At 43.9% G+C, this 17822-nt stretch overlaps 1 protein-coding gene across 1 annotated transcript in view; it reads right to left on the bottom strand.

Moving 5' to 3' along the window:
• Positions 1-17822, bottom strand: part of LOC124775376 (calcitonin gene-related peptide type 1 receptor-like) — a 39907-nt gene that overhangs the window by 15725 nt on the left and 6360 nt on the right. The window contains exon 2 of the mRNA XM_047250210.1: positions 13212-13500. Coding sequence (XP_047106166.1) covers positions 13212-13500 — 289 coding nt within the window. The remainder of the gene's footprint in view (positions 1-13211; positions 13501-17822) is intronic.

Here is a 17822-nt window from a genome sequence, read left to right as displayed (position 1 = left end):
ACAGTTTTAATCAGACAGGAACTGTTGATGACATGCCTTGCTCAGGCCGCCCAAGGGCTACTGCTGCAGTGGATGACCGCTACCAACGGATTATGGCTCGGAGGAACCCTCACAGCAAAGCCACCATGTTGAATAATGCTTTACGTGCAGCCACAGGACGTTATATTACGACTCAAACTGTGCACAATAAGCTGCATGATGCGCAACTTCACTTCCGACACCCATGACGTGGTCCACCTTTGCAACCACGACACCATGCAGCGCGGTACAGATGGGCCCAACAACGTGCTGAATGGACCGCTCAGGATTGGCATCACGTTCTTTTCACCGATTAGTGTCGCATATGCCTTCAACCAGAAAACTGTGGGAGACGTGTTTGGAGGTATCCGTGCAGCGAGGTGGAGGTCCTCTGCTGTTTTGGGGTGGCATTATGTGGGGCCAACATACGCCGCTGGTGGTCGTGGAAGGCGCCATAACGGCTGTACGGTACGTGAATGCCATCCTCCGACCGATAGTGCAATCTTATCGGCAGCATATTAGCGAGGCAGTCGTCTTCATGGACGACAGTTCGCGCCCCCATCGTGCACATCTTGTGAATGACGTCCTTCAGGACAACGACATCGCTTGACTAGAGTGGCCGGCATGTTCTCCAGATATGAACCCTATCGAATATGCCTGGGATAGAATGAAAAGGGCTGTTTACGGACGACGTGACCAAACAACCACTCTGGGGGATCTACGCCGAATCGTCGTTGAGGAGTGGGACAGTCTGGACCAACAGTGCCTTGATGAACTTGTGGATAGTATGCCACGACGAATACAGGGATGCATCAGTGCAAGAGGACTTGCTACTAGGTATTAGGGGTACCGGTGTGTACAGCAATCTGGACCACCACCTCTGAATGTCTCGCTGTATGGTGGTACAACATGCAATGTGTGGTTTTCATGAGCAATAAAAAGGGCGGAAATGATGTTTATGTTGATCTCTATTTCAATTTTCTATACAGGATCCGGAACCCTCCGAACCGAGGTGATGCAAAACTTTTTTGATGTGTGTAATAGAAAATTTAATCTGTCCACAGTTCGCTGCTTGTCTTGAGAACTGATAAGTGTTCGAACACTACAAAAAACCAACAGTATTCTCCTATTGATTTTAATTTTTGAAACTCTGTTAAAAATAAAGTTATAATCAGAGATCATACACTATCCGGGCATTACGAACAGTTAGTGCTAAATGGTGAAAATTGAATTAGAAGAACTCTATTTTTCGTATTGATTTATCGGTTTTCAACTGCTACTCGCAGATGAAGGCATATTATGTAGACACAGGCGGCAGATCCGGTACAATATATATTTTTTTGTATAACATGAATAAATTGTTAAGTTTTTAATTGATTATTGTTAACATAATTTCCTTTCTTTTTTATTATTTCATAGAAATCGTAGTCAGACTTGTAATTTGTTAAGCAAATGGAGCACCGTGATTCATTACCACTCACTTCATAAAAATATTACCATACAGGGGTTGATGTCATTGTGCAGTATAATGGATGTCTGGCGACGACAGCGAGAAACTACCGTATAGAGCAGTGGTGGTAAGTCTCACACACTGAACGTACACGCGTACCTCAAGCCGTGTCAGACGGCAACCTGGATGTTATTGTCTCAGCAATGCAGTACCAATTCTTGTGTCACGAGTTTGTTGCTCGTCTCTGTTGGCATTATTATTAAAACGGCACTGATCGCTCTACACATTTTCCAAAATAACGCAATATTTCAAACAAAAGCTAGTTTTATGAATAAAAATTATCTAATTTTTTAAAATATGGTTTAATTAAAAATGAAATATGTTAGTACTGCTATTATCGTTAACTGATATTTCGGTTTTTTACTTGGTTGTTAGCAAAAAATAAAAAAAAAAACCACCTGTTATAACCGACATAAATGAAATACCAGAATACCGGTTATTCGGAATTGAAATACGGGTATCAGTTTTAACCCTTCAGTTTTCCTATGCCTAATTACGTGGAGGCGACGATGCGTTGAGCTGCAGCGGTGATTGCATCAGTTGGTAAGGGGAAAGCGTCGGTTATCACACAAACTGCTGTAATACAGATATACAGCATCTCCACTTTCAAAGGTTATAGAGCGTTGTATAAACATTCCATGCTTGAATAAGATGGTAATGCGTCCATTCGTAACTCATTTACAGTGAACCTGCAGATAATTTGGCCTCGCTCCCACTCCACGGTGTTGACAGTGCAAAGACTAACGACTGTTTGGTAGCCATCCCTCTGTTTGCGCGCTCACTACTAGCCGTTAGACCTTTTACTCTGGCTCGCTAACCACCTCATGCACGCAGACCGATTTCTCTCCAGCTCATCCTTCCCTAATGATATATTTTTACCAATCAATTCCTATGCATTAATCAGTAATATAATTAGCAATTTATCATATAGAAAGTACACATAGAAAGATTTATCATCATTACAAATAGTGAAAAAATATACACATTTATGCACAGACAGTAATACTATAGCAGCAGTTATATTAATGACGCAGTGTGTTTATGTCGCAACTTGGCATCACCGAAATAAATACAAGGCGCATCTCAATCGTTCGGTGCATGGTGTCCAAACCGGAGAAAACAGACACAGGAACAAAATAATACTTCCACAATTAATATTTCAGTCTGCATCAGAGAATGCGCTATTACGAAACTTCCTGGCAGGTCGAAACCGTGCACCGAGCGAGGTGGCGCAGTGGTTACCACACTGGACTCGCATTCGGGAGGACGACAGTTCAAACCCGCTTCCGGCCATCCTAATTTAGGTTTTCCGTTATTTCCCTAAATCGCTTTAGGCAAATGTCGGGATGATTCCTTTGAAAGGGCATTCACCCAATGGGACCGATGACCTCGCTGTTTGGTCCCCTCCCCCAAGTCAACCAACTGAAGCTCTGCACAGGACGGGGACTTGAACCCGGAACCATGACTTCATGGGCAATGCTTTTCCTGATTGAGCTACCCAGGCCAAACTCACGAATTGTGTTCAGAGCTCCACTTCTGTCAGTATCTTTCTAGCACTCCTAATTTCTCCTCAGCATGAAAAAATGGAATTTCTTTCGCACTTTTAATGTTGACGCCTTTAGTTTTAATTTCACAGGCAGCTATTCTGACTTTTTTATAAGCTGCGTCTCTCCTTTAGACACTCAGTTCTTTTCGATATCTTCACGTTTTCTCTGCATCTATTTCGCATTAACTTTCCTGCACGTCATACTGATGTTCTACGTGACTTGTAATGCTGTATGTCTTTATTTTACTGATTTTTAAATTTATCACTTCTTCTGCTACCCACGGTTTTCCGCCTTTAAATTTATGATACCTACATTTGTATCTCCAACTTCTGTGATTGTCCCTTTTTACGGATTTCAGTTACTCTTCAATTTAACTGAAACTGTGGTACACAGTATTGCGTTATCGACAGTCTAAAGAGCTTGAAATGCACTTTACCATTCCTCAGTACTCCAGTACTCTGATTTTCGAATCTATGTCTGACCATTATGTAAACCAGATTTAATCCGCCCGTACCCATGTAAAGTAACTGCCATTTCTTTAATCTCCTTGTCTTGTTATTCTCAAACTGTGTGCTGAAATTTGCTTCAGAACTTAAGTAGCTTTTTTCATCTTTCATTTCTACCACCGAACACTTATTCTCCAGCAATTCTGTCTCATATCTCTTCTCCTGTTATATCATCCAAACCCCCTACGATTATTAGATTTGCCGGCCGCGGTGGTCTCGCGGTTCTAGGCGCGCAGTCCGGAACCGCGCGACTGCTACGGTCGCAGGTTCGAATCCTGCCTCGGGCATGGATGTGTGTGATGTCCTTAGGTTAGTTAGGTTTAAGTAGTTCTAAGTTCTAGGGGACTGATGACCACAGCTGTTAAGTACCATAGTGCTCAGAGCCATTATTAGATTTACGTCTCCCTCTATATATTGAGTTAACGTTCAGTGCCCTTGTACACTCTGTCTTACAATCTCCTGCTTATGACGTCGGCATTTATACCTAGACTAGTGTAACTGATGTTAGTTTGTTCTCGATTCTGACAAGAATAAACCAATCACTCAACTGTTCACAGCAACTCACGCTATGCCCTAACTTCCGATTTATAACTGATCTTACTCCCATTATATAAATTCGTGTCTTCTTTATTTCTTTACATTTTACTTCACAGTTCCTTAGTACGTCTATACTGATGCTCTGCATTTCCCTTTTCAGATGTTCTGGTTTCCTCACCATATTCAGACGTGTGGCATTCTATCTCGTAGAATGCTACTCTTTCGTTGTTTCTTCAGTCTGTTTCTCGTGGTTGTCCTTTCTTTGGAACTAGGGCTCCAGATATCTGAATTTAGGACTATCCCGGAAACTTTTACCAATCGAAAGGTCATCACGACACTTCTTTTGCGTTACAGGCCACATTTCCTTGAATACACATAATCTGTCTTTAATGAAGTGGTTACCATTGCCTTTTATATACTCATGCCGAATATCATTACTGACTGTTCCGCACTCATCAGCTGTTTTCGCATCCCAAGGGCAAGAGAGTGCCCTGCATCTTTATCCGCTCGTCGGCTCTCTTCACAATGTCGTTGGCGCATTGAGGGTTATTTCTTACATGGGATGTCTTCGGTCACCTTTATCGAAGAATTTTATTCCATTCTAAACATTTTCTGGGAATGAAACCGGGGACTAAGCAGCAGTCGAAAAGTTACACTTGTCTCTAAGCTCAGGTCAAATCAATAATCACTACAAGTCCTAGAAATTCCCTTTTAGCGTGATAATTCTATGTATTTCAGACAATTTCAACTATGTAACGTGCATTGGTGGGCTATATCGTTGTTGTAAATACTGAGAAGATAGAAAAAAGAATACAAGTTACTAAATATTGTAGTATCATCGCCATTAAGCATAGATTTCACTTTAGACCAATTCTCTAAAAGCTGTGGGAGGCATTTAAATTTATCAGTAATGTAAGTGATATAGTGTCAGTTATGCATTTTCACCCTTTTCGTCCTTCTCTTATTCTCTAACCAACAAAAAGTGAAACTTCGTAGAGATTTATTTATAGTAAAAGTCGGTGCGCCATAACTTTCAGAAACATGAAAGAAATGAAAAGCTACAAATTAATATTTGATATGAAATCAGGTGATTACATTTTAAAGTTTCGGTCGTCGACGTCCGAATATTCATCAAGAGGTAAATAAGCAATAAAGGTGTTCACGGAGGAGAGAGGAACAACTGCACAAGGATGCTCTACTATAGAGGGCGAACAGAAAGACTCCAATACCAGTACGATCTCTGCAATGAAGCCGAAAAGAGACAGAATGCTTTTCTTTCCACAGACGTCTTTAGGCAGCTGTTGGAAAGAGAAGAGCGAAGGCAGTTGCAAGATACCACAGGCAGCTGTTATCCGACGGCTATTGGACATAGCGAATAGTGCTGGTTGCAGTAGGCCATTAGGATCGCAACTCTCAGTCCGTGCGTAGAACGGAACTGCGCAGTTTTTTTTTCTGGTGCAGGTTCCTCGGATTACGTTCAACAATGCAGCTCTACTGGTTCCTTCTCCGGAAAAGGAATGTAGGGAGCGTCACCAAAAACGGGATTTCTGGCTTCTGTAAAGACATAAATGCGATACTCAAGGCATTGAAGCAGGAGAGTCTTTGCATAGCAGTAGGTGTGGAATGTACAACACAGCCGACCGCTGTGGCCGAGCGGTTCTAGGCGCTTCAGTCTAGAAGCGCACGACCGCTACGGTCGCAGGTTCGAATCCTGCCTCGGGCATGGATGTGTCTGATGTCCTTAGGTTAATTAGGTTTAAGTAGTTCTAAGTTCTAGGTGACTGATGACCTCAGAAGTTAAGTCCCATAGTGCTCAGAGCCATTTGAACCATTTTTTGAACTTATTTTTTTATGGGGCCCATAGATATGGTACATGTTGAGTAAGTCAGTGATAATACTGTTTATCAGGCGTACGGTAACACACAGGTGCATTACGCTGAACATTTTTGTCCGAGCCACTTTGACCCAAAATCAAACGGACACTACATCCAAACTCTCAGTTTCAGCCAGGGCCTTTCGCATTATTTTAGTGGATGCACAGTATGTGACATGACTATATATTCCCCTGTCAACAGATGTGAAGCGGTTACAATGTGTTTCATGGACAATAATGCCATCCCCCCTTGTAGTGGTCATATGTGGTTGAGCGGATCCTTGACGATGAGTATGGCTGCCCTCACTTTCCCTTACTGTCCACAGTCGCGTCACTGTTACATCCGAATGCCCCACGAATCTAGATAATGCACAGCTCGACCAACTGGCCAAATGGAGACAGACAATGAGGCCACTTTCAAGATCTGTCAGGTGCTTATAGCTCTGTTTCAGACGGTTACGAGGCATTTGCGTGTCCTTCATAGAAATCACTCAGCATCTGACGATGTTCACGCCCGTTATACATACTACCAGTCCTGATAACAACACCAAACACGAACAACACCAATGCATTCCGGTGGCCGTGTACGTGCCACAAAGAATTACAGTTCTAATGGTTTACATATATGCCGATGGTGTGTAGGTGTACGAAGTTACATTCATATCCGACCATGTGTTCTGGGTGCTACACTTTTTTATCGGGCAGTGTATATGATATGAATCACATGTGCCTACCCCAACACTGATCTTCACTGTGAGTTGTGCCACATCTTGACGCCTATTCTGCCTTATGCAACGCAATAAGAGCTGAAATTCATTTTCTAGAATGATGGATGTGTTTTACTTGCTCCTTGCGCAATTTAGATAGGTATGAGCATGCGAAGAGCGTAGCCAGGCCCAGGATTTGTGATGGTGAGGGACGGGGAGGTGGCGGTAACTTGGGTAGGTTTCGCGGTGAACGGCGACATAGTTTTGAGATTTCAGGAAAAATGATTCTGACTACATTTGCTACCTGTACTAGTCAGTATGCAATACACGTGCCGCCTTTCTTCAGACTGATACCCAACTGATACTTCGATCTGTGTGGAAGGGCACTATCAGATTTCGGTTTGTGAAAATTATTATTATTTTTTTTTCTAGGGGAGAAGGTGTAAGCTACCCCGTTGCCCACCACCCGAGTATGCGTGCGTCACGCACCACTCCGATTTCACAAAAGTAATTGCTAGTTTCTCGGTCACTGTAATTAGTTTTTGTCACTCTCATTTTAAGTAGGTGCTTGAACAACTGTTTGGAAATGGATTCAGTGAAACGTACTTTTTACAAAATGAACTTTTTATCGCCTATTGTGGATATTAATATGAGGTGTGGCTGTCCTTCATCTTAATGACACCTTGAATTCTGCTGGAGATATTTTCAGTGATGTGTCTGTCTGTTGTAAGGGATCCAAGCTTCCTTACTCAAAGATAAGCGTATTTTACTTGTACAGGTCGAGGATAAACGAAGAACCGATAGTCAAATGCCGAGTGCGTCCACCGAATGCTATTGTTGTAAATCAGTGACTCGCAGTTGAGCCAGTAAAGATGTGTCGTCTGTAATGGTGCAGCGGGAGGAATCATATTGTAGCGGCTGAGAGCGTGTCCCTGTCGCCCTGGGTTGACATCGAACAAACCGAATTATACTGGCTAGTGACAAGTGTTTACCAAGAAATGATTATAAATATGGAACGCCAATATTAAGCGTTCACGTCTACCGCGCCGGCCAATGGATTGCAGTGGAAGGATAGCATGTGCAGATTTTCACAACGTGTGACGATGTTAGAGCGTATTTGAACTGTGTTGAGCTTAAACATGGGTAGAAATGTACAAAGGTGGAAGTGAGTGCCTCCAATTGCGTTTAAAGTGAATATATAACCTTTTACCTTACAAACGTTTCGCTACTTAATAAAAAATCTCTGTCCTTGGAATACAGCGTAACTGAGCAGCGACAAACGATTGAAACCACTCGCGAAGCGGTCAAACGGATTAGCAGTTATCCATTCGGATAAAATCATTAACAGTAAAGTTTAGGCTCTTAAATTTTTAACCGGCCGAGGTGGCCGAGCGGTTCTAGGCGCTACAGTCTGGAACCGCGCGACCGCTACGGTAGCAGGTACGAATCCTGCCTTGGGCATGGATGTGTGTGATGTCCTTAGGTTAGTTAGGTTTAAGTAGTTCTAAGTTCTGTGGGACTGATGACCTTAGAAGTTAAGTCCCATAGTGCCCAGAGACGTTTGTTACATTTTTAGAACACTAATAACACTATTAATTTAATTGTGGGTTGTTTCACTGTGGAGGAATGGCATCCCATTCTTCCTCAAAAGCCGATTCGAGAGAAGGTAGTAGTGCTTGGACGCTGGGATAAGGAACGAAGCTGACCTTCTAACTCATACAAAAGGTTTCCATTGGAAAGGCCAGTGCATTTCAGGAATGTTATTGTTCACGAGATATTGTCTCACAGATGCTGTCTTATGACAACGTGTACTGTCATCCCGTAAAAACGGAACCTTTACAAGATCACTTCTGTTATCCGTTTCTTAAGATCCCTTTCCTCAGGAACGAGTTCATGTATCAGCTTCAGATTTATATCACACAAGATGGCCTACGGTACCATGGCGGTGTAAAAAAATTAAGATCCTAAGTTATGGAATCAAGAGATATGGCCATTTATACAACATATTTAGATAGTCGCAAAAAGACTCATCGAACCGAATAGGAAACCGTATTACAATTCTTATAATACATTATAAAATCAGCTACAATTTTTACTTTTGCACATACACCATCACCTTTAAACTATACAAAAATAGAATGGTTCAAATGGCTCTGAGCACTATGGGACTTAACTTCTGAGGTCATCAGTCCCCTAGAACTTAGAACTACTTAAACCTAACTAACCTAAGGACATCACACACATCCATGCCCGAGGCAGTATTCGAACCTGCGACCGTAGCAGTCGCGCGGTTCCAGACTGTAGCGCCTAGAACCGCTTGGCCACTACGACCGGCTCAAAAATAGACTTGGTCTCATTAGCCTTACGGACATTGTGAGTGCTTACATCTCAAGACATACTGGAACTGAAGTAAGATGTTCTGATGTTCCTATTAAAAACTTCTGACATCTGTAATGTGCGATAAGCAATGAAGTCCCGCTCGATGAACGATTAAAGGCCAAGCTTATCCTTAACATTATCATAATGTACAATTACGGCTGTTATCCACCCACAACCAATATCATTCTCATGACGTATAGTTCAAAACTCCTCCAACAAAAACAGAAGGCTGCTTTTGCAACGGCGTTGAACGACTTACCAGAGATGACGCGTTAGTAGAATCATGAAATTTGTCAAGTAGCAACGTTTCACAGTAAAGAAGGGAAAAAATCCGAAAATGGTTGATTTGTAATTATATTAGACAAAAGATATATTTTTGTCGTTTCTTATCCGATTGTCTGTTCGTCCGCTACCACCCCTTTTTCCCAGGAACCGGTAGACAGACGTGTATCGTGCCAGCTATCGACAACAGGCTAAAATCGTCGAGAGTCTCGACTTGCAGGGTGGGTGAACTATCTGTACACATAAGTAAAAAGTTTGTGTGTAATCCACGGTGGACGAGTCGTACTCGCACTTTACTGGATTTTGTACATCCACCCTCCTCATGCTCGATGATCTCTGTGCACTAGTACGTGAGATTTACCTAGTCTTGTTTTAGCTGTAGCTATTCCTTTGGGTTTCCACTTCACCATCGCATAACGAGCAGTAGAACTGGGCAATTTTAGAAGGTCTGAAATGTCTGTGATGACGTCCAGCTAGGTCACTGAGCGCTTCTGAGAGACCAATTTTACCGTTACTGCGTCTCTTCGGACAACACAATACACTTTGCTTACTTTTATACTGATGAGACCGCCTCTGTTGTCATCCAGCGGTCAATTCCGCATTACAGACAAGTGTCCGGATACTTTTGAACATATAGTGTACGAGGAGCGTTCAAAACTTAATGAAACACCTTTTTCTCGGGCGATTTCGGTTGAAAAAATGCATAATTAGTTTTTGGACATAGGGGAAAATTCCCGCTCCACCTCCTATAGTTTCATGAAATTCCGGTACGTGGCGGCGCGATACGTGGCCTTCAAAGTGGTGTCTGTAACGGAGATGCGTTCCAGGCTGAGAGCTGTCTTTGAGTTTCGTTGGTGGAAAACCGGAAAATGGCAGACGTTCAGAGGCGCATGCTGAATGCCTACAGAGACCTGGCAGTGAACAAAAGCAGGCGAGTAGTTGGGAAAGGCGTCTGTCATCATCGCAACAAGGTCATGCAAACTATTCCGATCACCTGCCTGCTGGCTGGTCACTCCCAGCTGTGACTCCTGCAATTTTGGAACGTGCGGACACTCTCATCTGATCTTCGTTGATCCATTATGGATCGTGGGAGGACGGCTGGCATGATCTACTTGATGCAATAATTTACCAACAGCCGTATGTACTGTAGAAATTTATTTTATTTTATGAACTTCTGTGTGCTACCAGTTTCGGCATTACATTGATGCCATCTTCAGGCCCCACTCGTCATAGACGCAAAATCGCTATACATCGAAGGAGCCATATAATCGTCCTGCAACAGTTCTTGGTGGCCAGGGGACACAGATTGAGTCTGTCTCGCCTGGCCACCAAGAGCTGTTGCATAACGATTTGATTCACGGATCCAGTTATATGGCTCCTTCCGTGTATAGCGATTTTTCGACTATGACGAGTGGGGCCTGAAGATGGCATCAATGTAATGCCGAAACTGGTAGCACATCATAAAATAAAATAAATTTCTACAGTACATACGGCTGTTGGTAAATTATTGCATCAAAAAAGACTCTCATCCGAGATGATCGACGGCTTACAGCCAGAAACCTCGCTGCTCAACTGGACGTCTCCATTGGTATTTCTGGCACACTCCCACCACTTGAAGTATCAATCCGCCTAACAGAAGATTGAAACGGGCAACGAAGGTCCACCTGTGCCTAATTGGTTGTTTTACGAGGCTGATTGTGAGACGTTTTTGCTAAACATCGTCACAGGCAATGAAACATGGGTTCATCATTTCTAACCGGAAACAAAACGGCAGTATGTGGAGCTGCGCCACCCCACCTCTCCTCCAAAGAAAGCCGCAACCTCCTGGGACTCTGAAAGAGTAATTTTGTTATGAGAAAGCAAGGCCTCGCAGAAGTCTGCTCACCCGAGAGGAGCTCACAAATCTTCATTAGTCTGTTATTCCTCATCCACCCTACAGCCTAGATCTCATACCTCTTGACTTCCATCTGATTGGCGCAATGGCTGATGCACTCAGCAGAAAGCCGTACGTGGATGATAGGGCGGTTACTGATCCAGCAAGACGTTGATTCCTAAGTCGACCAGAGGATGACACGCGTAAAGCTGAAATACTAAACACGTTTTTCCAAAGCTGTTTCACAGAGGAAGACAGCACTGCAGTTCCTTCTCTAAATCCTCGCACGAACGAATAAATGGCTGACATCGAAATAAGTGTCCAAGGAATAGTAAAGGAACTGAAATCACTCAACTAAGGAAAGTCCACTGGACCTGACGGGATACCAATTCGATTCTACAAAGAGTACGCGAAAGAACTTGCCCCCTTCTAACAACCGTGTACCGCAAGTCCCTAGAGGAACGAAAGGTTCCAAATGATTGGAAAAGAGCACGGGTAGTTCCAGTTTTCAAGAAGGGTCGTCGAGCAGATGCGCAAAACTATAGGCCTATATCTCTGACATCGATCTGTTGTAGAATTTTCGAACACGTTTTTTGCTCGCGTATCATGTCATTTCTGGAAACTCAGAAGTTACTCTGTAGGAATCAACATGTATTCTGGAAACAATGATCGTGTGAGACCCAACTCGCTTAATTTGTTAATGAGACCTAGAAAATATTAAATACAGGCTCCCAGGTAGATGCCATTTTTCTTGACTTCCGGAAGGCGTTCGATACAGTTCCGCACTGTCGCCTGATGAACAAAGTAAGAGCCTACGGAATGTCAGACCAGCTGTGTGGCTGGATTGAAGAGTTTTTAGCAAACAGAACACAGCATGTTGTTCTGAATGGAGAGACGTCTACAGACGTTAAAGTAACCTCTGGCGTGCCACAGGGGAGTGTTATGGGACCATTGATTTTCACAATATATACAAATGACCTAGTAGATAGTTTCGGAAGTTCCATGTAGCTTTTTGCAGATGATGCTGTAGTATACACAGAAGTTGCAGCATTAGAAAATTGCAGCGAAATGCAAGAAGATCTGCAGTGGATAGGCACTTGGTGCAGGGAGTGGCAACTGACTCTTAACATAGACAAATGTAATATACGGAATGATTTGAAGTGGAATGATCATATAAAATAATTGTTGGTAACGCGGGTGCCAGGTTGAGATTCATTGGGAAAATCCTTAGAAAATGTAGTCCATCAACAAAGGAGATGGCTTACAAAACACTCGTTCGACCTACATTTGAGTATTGTTCATCAGTGAGGGATCCGTAGCAGGTCGGGTTGGCAGAGGAGATAGAGAAGATCCAAAGAAGAGCGGCGCGTTTCGTCACAGGGTTATTTGGTAAGCGTGATAGCGTTACGGAGATGTTTAGCAAAGTGGCAGACTCTGCAAGAAAGGCGCTCTGCATCGCGGTGTAGCTTGCTGTCCAGATTTCGAGAGAGTGCGTTTCTGGATGAGGTATCGAATATATTGCTTCCCCCCACTTATACCTCCCGAGGAGATCACGAATGTAAAATCAGAGAGATTCGAGCGCGCACGGAGGCTTTCAGACAGTCATTCTTCCCGCGAACCATACGCGACTGGAACAGGAAAGGGAGGTAATGACAGTGGCACGTAAAGTGCCCTCCTCCACAGAACGTTGAGTGGCATGCGGAGTATAAATGTAGATGTAGAGTGGTACCGTGCTGACATACAGGCCCTCTCAGTAAGATGACAAAAGGACGTCACATTGAGGCGAGATAGTGCTGATAATTAGGGTTCTGTAGCCAAAAAAATGTGATGAATAATGTGGTATATTGGAATACTTAATAAAACCAACTTGCTTCCAGACAAAAATGTGTTGTATTACTTATTGAGCACCCCTCGTATTTTATGTAGCACAAGACTGGTACTTCAGTGTTAGGCCCCTGTGGAGGCAGTGGGCTGCGTACCTGTAGCGAGACGAGCACGGCTGATATGAGCTGGTAGGCGCGCTCGCCCGTCTCGTGCGGCGCCGGCCGGAACGGCAGCAGCACGTGCTGCAGGCCGAACAGCGGCACCAGGATGGCGGCGGCGCGCGCCGCCTTGCGCAGCCCCACTGGGGCAGGGTTGGCCGAGTGCGTGTGCAGCTTGGTGAGCAGCACGCGCACCACGTTCACCAGGAAGACGGCGCTCGCCACCAGCGACAGGCACACCGGCACCGTCAGCACCCACTGCGCCGTGCTGTCGTGCATCCAGCACCTGGCCACACAACACCTCAGTGAGCGGCGGGCGCGACACATTGCCCTCAGCGGGTTGTGTGCTGACACCTTCGGCATCCTCTGCACGACACTCCCAGGCATCTAGCACCTTCGTACACAGACCATATGGTGTCAGTACACACGCACACGCACACACACACACACACACACACACACACACACACACACAGACAAGCACGCGCATGCGCAGTGAGAATGCGGCAGTCACTTCTCTTAGCTTCAAGTGAAACACTGTCTTGTAACACAATGGTAACTACAGGGTGTTTAAAAAGTGATGGTCAATAATTCACACATGAAAAGTACGTGCCAATAGTAGCTAAAAAGCTCCTATAAATATGGGTCCATAAATCAACCGTTGACGAGATACAACACATTTTATGTTGCGGTTCATCAGTCTCTATGAGCATATGGCATCTCTAAACGTTAAAGTAGGTGCTCGAAATGTTGTCCATGCGTCTGAATGCAACATTGAACTCGTCTCTGAAGAGAGACACAGAAATCTGTGGGATTTAAATCCGGAGACCTTGTAGGCCATGGCACAGGCCCTCCTCTACCTATCCTATGTTGACCATACGTCCGAGGTAGAAGCCAGCGCACTCGTAAAGGAAAGTGTGTTGCAGCAACGTCATGCCTGAATCACATGTTCAGACGTTGGTTCAGTGGGACATCATCACGTACATCTGGAAGTACAGTCTGCAGACACCGCATGTACTGCTATCTGGTTAGTCTCTGTGGTAGGAAGTGCGGCCAATTATGTAGTTTCCGAGTACTCCTGCCCAGAGTTCAACGAATAACGCTGCTGATGTCGTGGTATGTTTGTTGCATTAGGGCTGACTTCGGCCTAAATGTGACAGTTATGGAAGTTAAAAATACCGTCACGGGTAAATCCAGTCTCACCCGTTAACAGAATACTGCTTCCAAACAGGAGATTCAGGGTACACTCTTGTTGCAACTATTGGCAGAAATTCCCTCTAGGAGGAAAACCTGAGCTATTGAGGGCTTGCACTCGCTGCAGATGATGTGGGTAGAGTACTTGCCGACGTAAAATCCGCCACACATTGCTATGACTCAGGACACGCTCTTGGGTAGCAATGCCGACTGATGTGGCCGAGTGGTTCTAGGCGCTTCAGTCCGGAACCGCGATGCTGCTACGGTCGCAGGTTCGAATCCTGTCTCTGGCATGGATGTGTGTGATGTCCTTAGGTTAGTTAGGTTTATGTAGTTTTAAGTCTAGGGGACTAATGACCTCAGATGTAAAGTCCCATAGTGCTCAGAGCCATTTGAACCATTTTTTTGGGTAGCATTCCTCCTTTTCGAAGTACTCGGACGTTCGCGTACGAAACTCCCCGTTTCTCTAAGGCGCTGATGTAAATGGCTAAATGTACGCCCGTCGGGATGCGTACGGAGAGGAAAAAGCTTTTTCATACAGTATTGTAGCCTCAAGGGCACTGCCATACTCTTTGCCATACATGAAGTGCATGGCAGCTTACTCTTCATTGGTCTAACCTCTTCCATGGTGCCTTCACGCTCGTTACTGACTGTGAGGCCGTTACGGCACAGTGCACGGAGCGGAAAGGGAAGTAGGTGTGAGAGGTGGCCATTGTCTTTGGCAATTGCAACTCTTATATATATTTCTAATAATGTAACAATACTTAATGCAACATATAGTCGGGTTCTTCTGAGAATACAAGTTTGATCCAAATAACATCATTTTTTGATCGTAATAATATAGACTTACTGTCGGTCTCTGCAAACCAACACCAAGTTATAAAAGAATGACCAGAGGAATCTAGCTGTTTTTATTGATTGAATGTATCAGATAGATTATATAATGGTAAGACAGAGATTTAGGAAAAAGGTCTTAAATTCTAAGACATTTCCAGGGGCAAATGTGGCCTCTGGCCACAATCTATTGGTTATGAACTGTAGTTTAAAACTGAAGAAACAGCAAAAAGGTGGGAATTTAAGGAGATGGGACCTGGATAAACTGAAAGAACCAGAGGTTGTAGAGAGTTTCAGGGAGAGCATAAGGGAACAATTGACTGGAATGGGGTAAAGAAATACAGTATAAGAAGAATGGGTAGATTTGAGGGATGAAGTAGTGAAGGCAGCAGACGATCAAGTAGGCAAAAAGACGAGGACTGGTAGAAATCCTTGGGTAACAGGAGAAATATTGAATTTAATTGATGAAAGGAGACAATATAAAAATGCAGTAAATGAAGCAGGCAAAAAGGAATACGAACGTCTCAAAAATGAGATCGACAGGAAGTGCAAAACTGCTAAGCAGGGATGGCTAGAGGACAAATGTAAGGATGTAGAGGCTTATCTCATTAGGGGTAAGATAGATACTGCCTACAGGAACATTAAAGAGACCTTCGGAGAAAAGAGAACCAACAATATCAAGAGCTCAGATGGAAAACCAGTTCTAAGCAAAGAAGGGAAAGCAGAAATGTGGAAGGAGTATACAGAGGATCTATACAAGGGCGATGTACTTGAGGACAATATTATGGAAATGGAAGAGGATATAGATGAAGATGAAATGGGAGATACGATACTGCGTGAAGAGTTTGAAAGAGCGCTGAAAGACTTGAGTCGAAACGAGGCCCCGGGAGTAGACAACATTCCATTAGAACTACTGACGGCCTTATGTTAGAAGAAAGATTAAGGAAAGGCAAACCTATGTTTCTGGCATTTGTAAGCTTTTGACAATGTTGACTGGAATACTCTCTTTCAAATTATAAGTTGGCAGGGGTAAAATACAGGGAGCGAGAGGCTATTTACAATCTGTACAGAAACCAGATGGCAGTTATAAGAGTCGAGGGGCATGAAAGGGAAGCAGTGGTTGGGAACGGAGTGAGACAGGGCTGTAGCCTCTCCCTGATGTTATTCAATCTGTATATTGAGCAAGCAGTAAAGAAAACGAAAGAAAAATTCGGAGTAGGTATTAAAATCCATGGAGAAGAAATAAAAACTTTGAGGTTCGCCGATGACATTGTAATTCTGTCAGAGACAGCAAAGGACTTGGAAGAGCAATTGAACGGAATGAACAGTGTCTTGAAAGAAGGGTATAAGACGAAAATCAACAAAAGCAAAACGTGGGTAGTGGAATGTAGTCGAATTAAGTCGGGTGATGCTGAGGGAATTAGATTAGGAAATGAGACACTTAAAGTAGTAAAGGAGTTTTGCTATTTGGGGAGCAAAATAACTGATGATGGTCGAAGCAGAGAGGTTATAAAATGTGGCCTGGCAATGGCAAGGAAAGAGTTTCTGAAGAAGAGAAATTTGTTAACATCGAGTATAGATTTAAGTGTCAGGAAGTCGTTTCTGAAAGTATTTGTATGGAGTGCAGCCATGTCTGGAAGCGAAACATGGACGATAAATAGATGGACAAGAAGAGAATAGAAGCTTTCGAAATGTGATGCTACAGAAGAATGCTGAAGATGAGATGGGTAGATCACGTAACTAATGAGGAGGTATTGAATAGAATAGGGGCGAAGAGGACTTTGTGGCACAACTTGACCAGAAGACGGGATCGGTTGGTAGGGCTTGTTCTGAGGCATCAAGAGATCACAAATATAGCATTGGAGGGCAGCGTGAAGGGCAAAAATCGTAGAGGGAGACCAAGAGATGAATACACTAAGCAGATTCAGAAGGATGTAGGTTGCAGTAAGTATTGGGAGATGAAGAAGCTTGCACAGGATAGAGTAGCATGGAGAGCTGCATCAAACCAGTCTCAGGACTGAAGACCACAACAACAACAACAACAACAAGTTAAGAATGCCCACTGTTTCCTATATTTCCTTATCCTATTGAGTCCACAGCAGGAGAGAGAGAAAAAATGGCACTGAGCACCATGGGACTTAACTTCTGAGGTCTTGAGTCCCCTAGAACTTAGAACTACTGAAACAGCACAGACGTCCATGCCCGAGCCAGGATTCGAACCTGTGACCGTAGCGGTCGCGCGGTTCCAGACTGTAGCGCCTAGAACTGCTAGGACACCCTGGCCAGCAGAGAGAGAGAGAAAGAATGTACGAAAATAACTGCAGGAAGAGAGTTTGGGGAGAGAATAAGGATCGAACGATATTTTGCAATTGCGGGTGTACAATAGGGAACAACTAGTCGATAGGCAACGATTATGGAAGTTCTGAAACTTCAGCCTTTGGCTACAGCGAGGTGTAGGAAGGCTGGATAGTGTGCAAAACTCACTTTTCAGTCTTTGGGAAGCGAAGTGCGGGATCTTTACCATTATGTAGAAGGGATATTTGACTGGCAACTTTAAACCGGGGAATTTCTCAGCTGATG

The sequence above is a fragment of the Schistocerca piceifrons genome, chromosome 2, assembly GCF_021461385.2.
Source record: "Schistocerca piceifrons isolate TAMUIC-IGC-003096 chromosome 2, iqSchPice1.1, whole genome shotgun sequence".
Lineage (NCBI taxonomy): Eukaryota > Metazoa > Arthropoda > Insecta > Orthoptera > Acrididae > Schistocerca > Schistocerca piceifrons.
The sequence above is the reverse complement of the archived record's forward strand: the minus strand, read 5'-3'. Positions and strand labels throughout refer to the sequence as shown.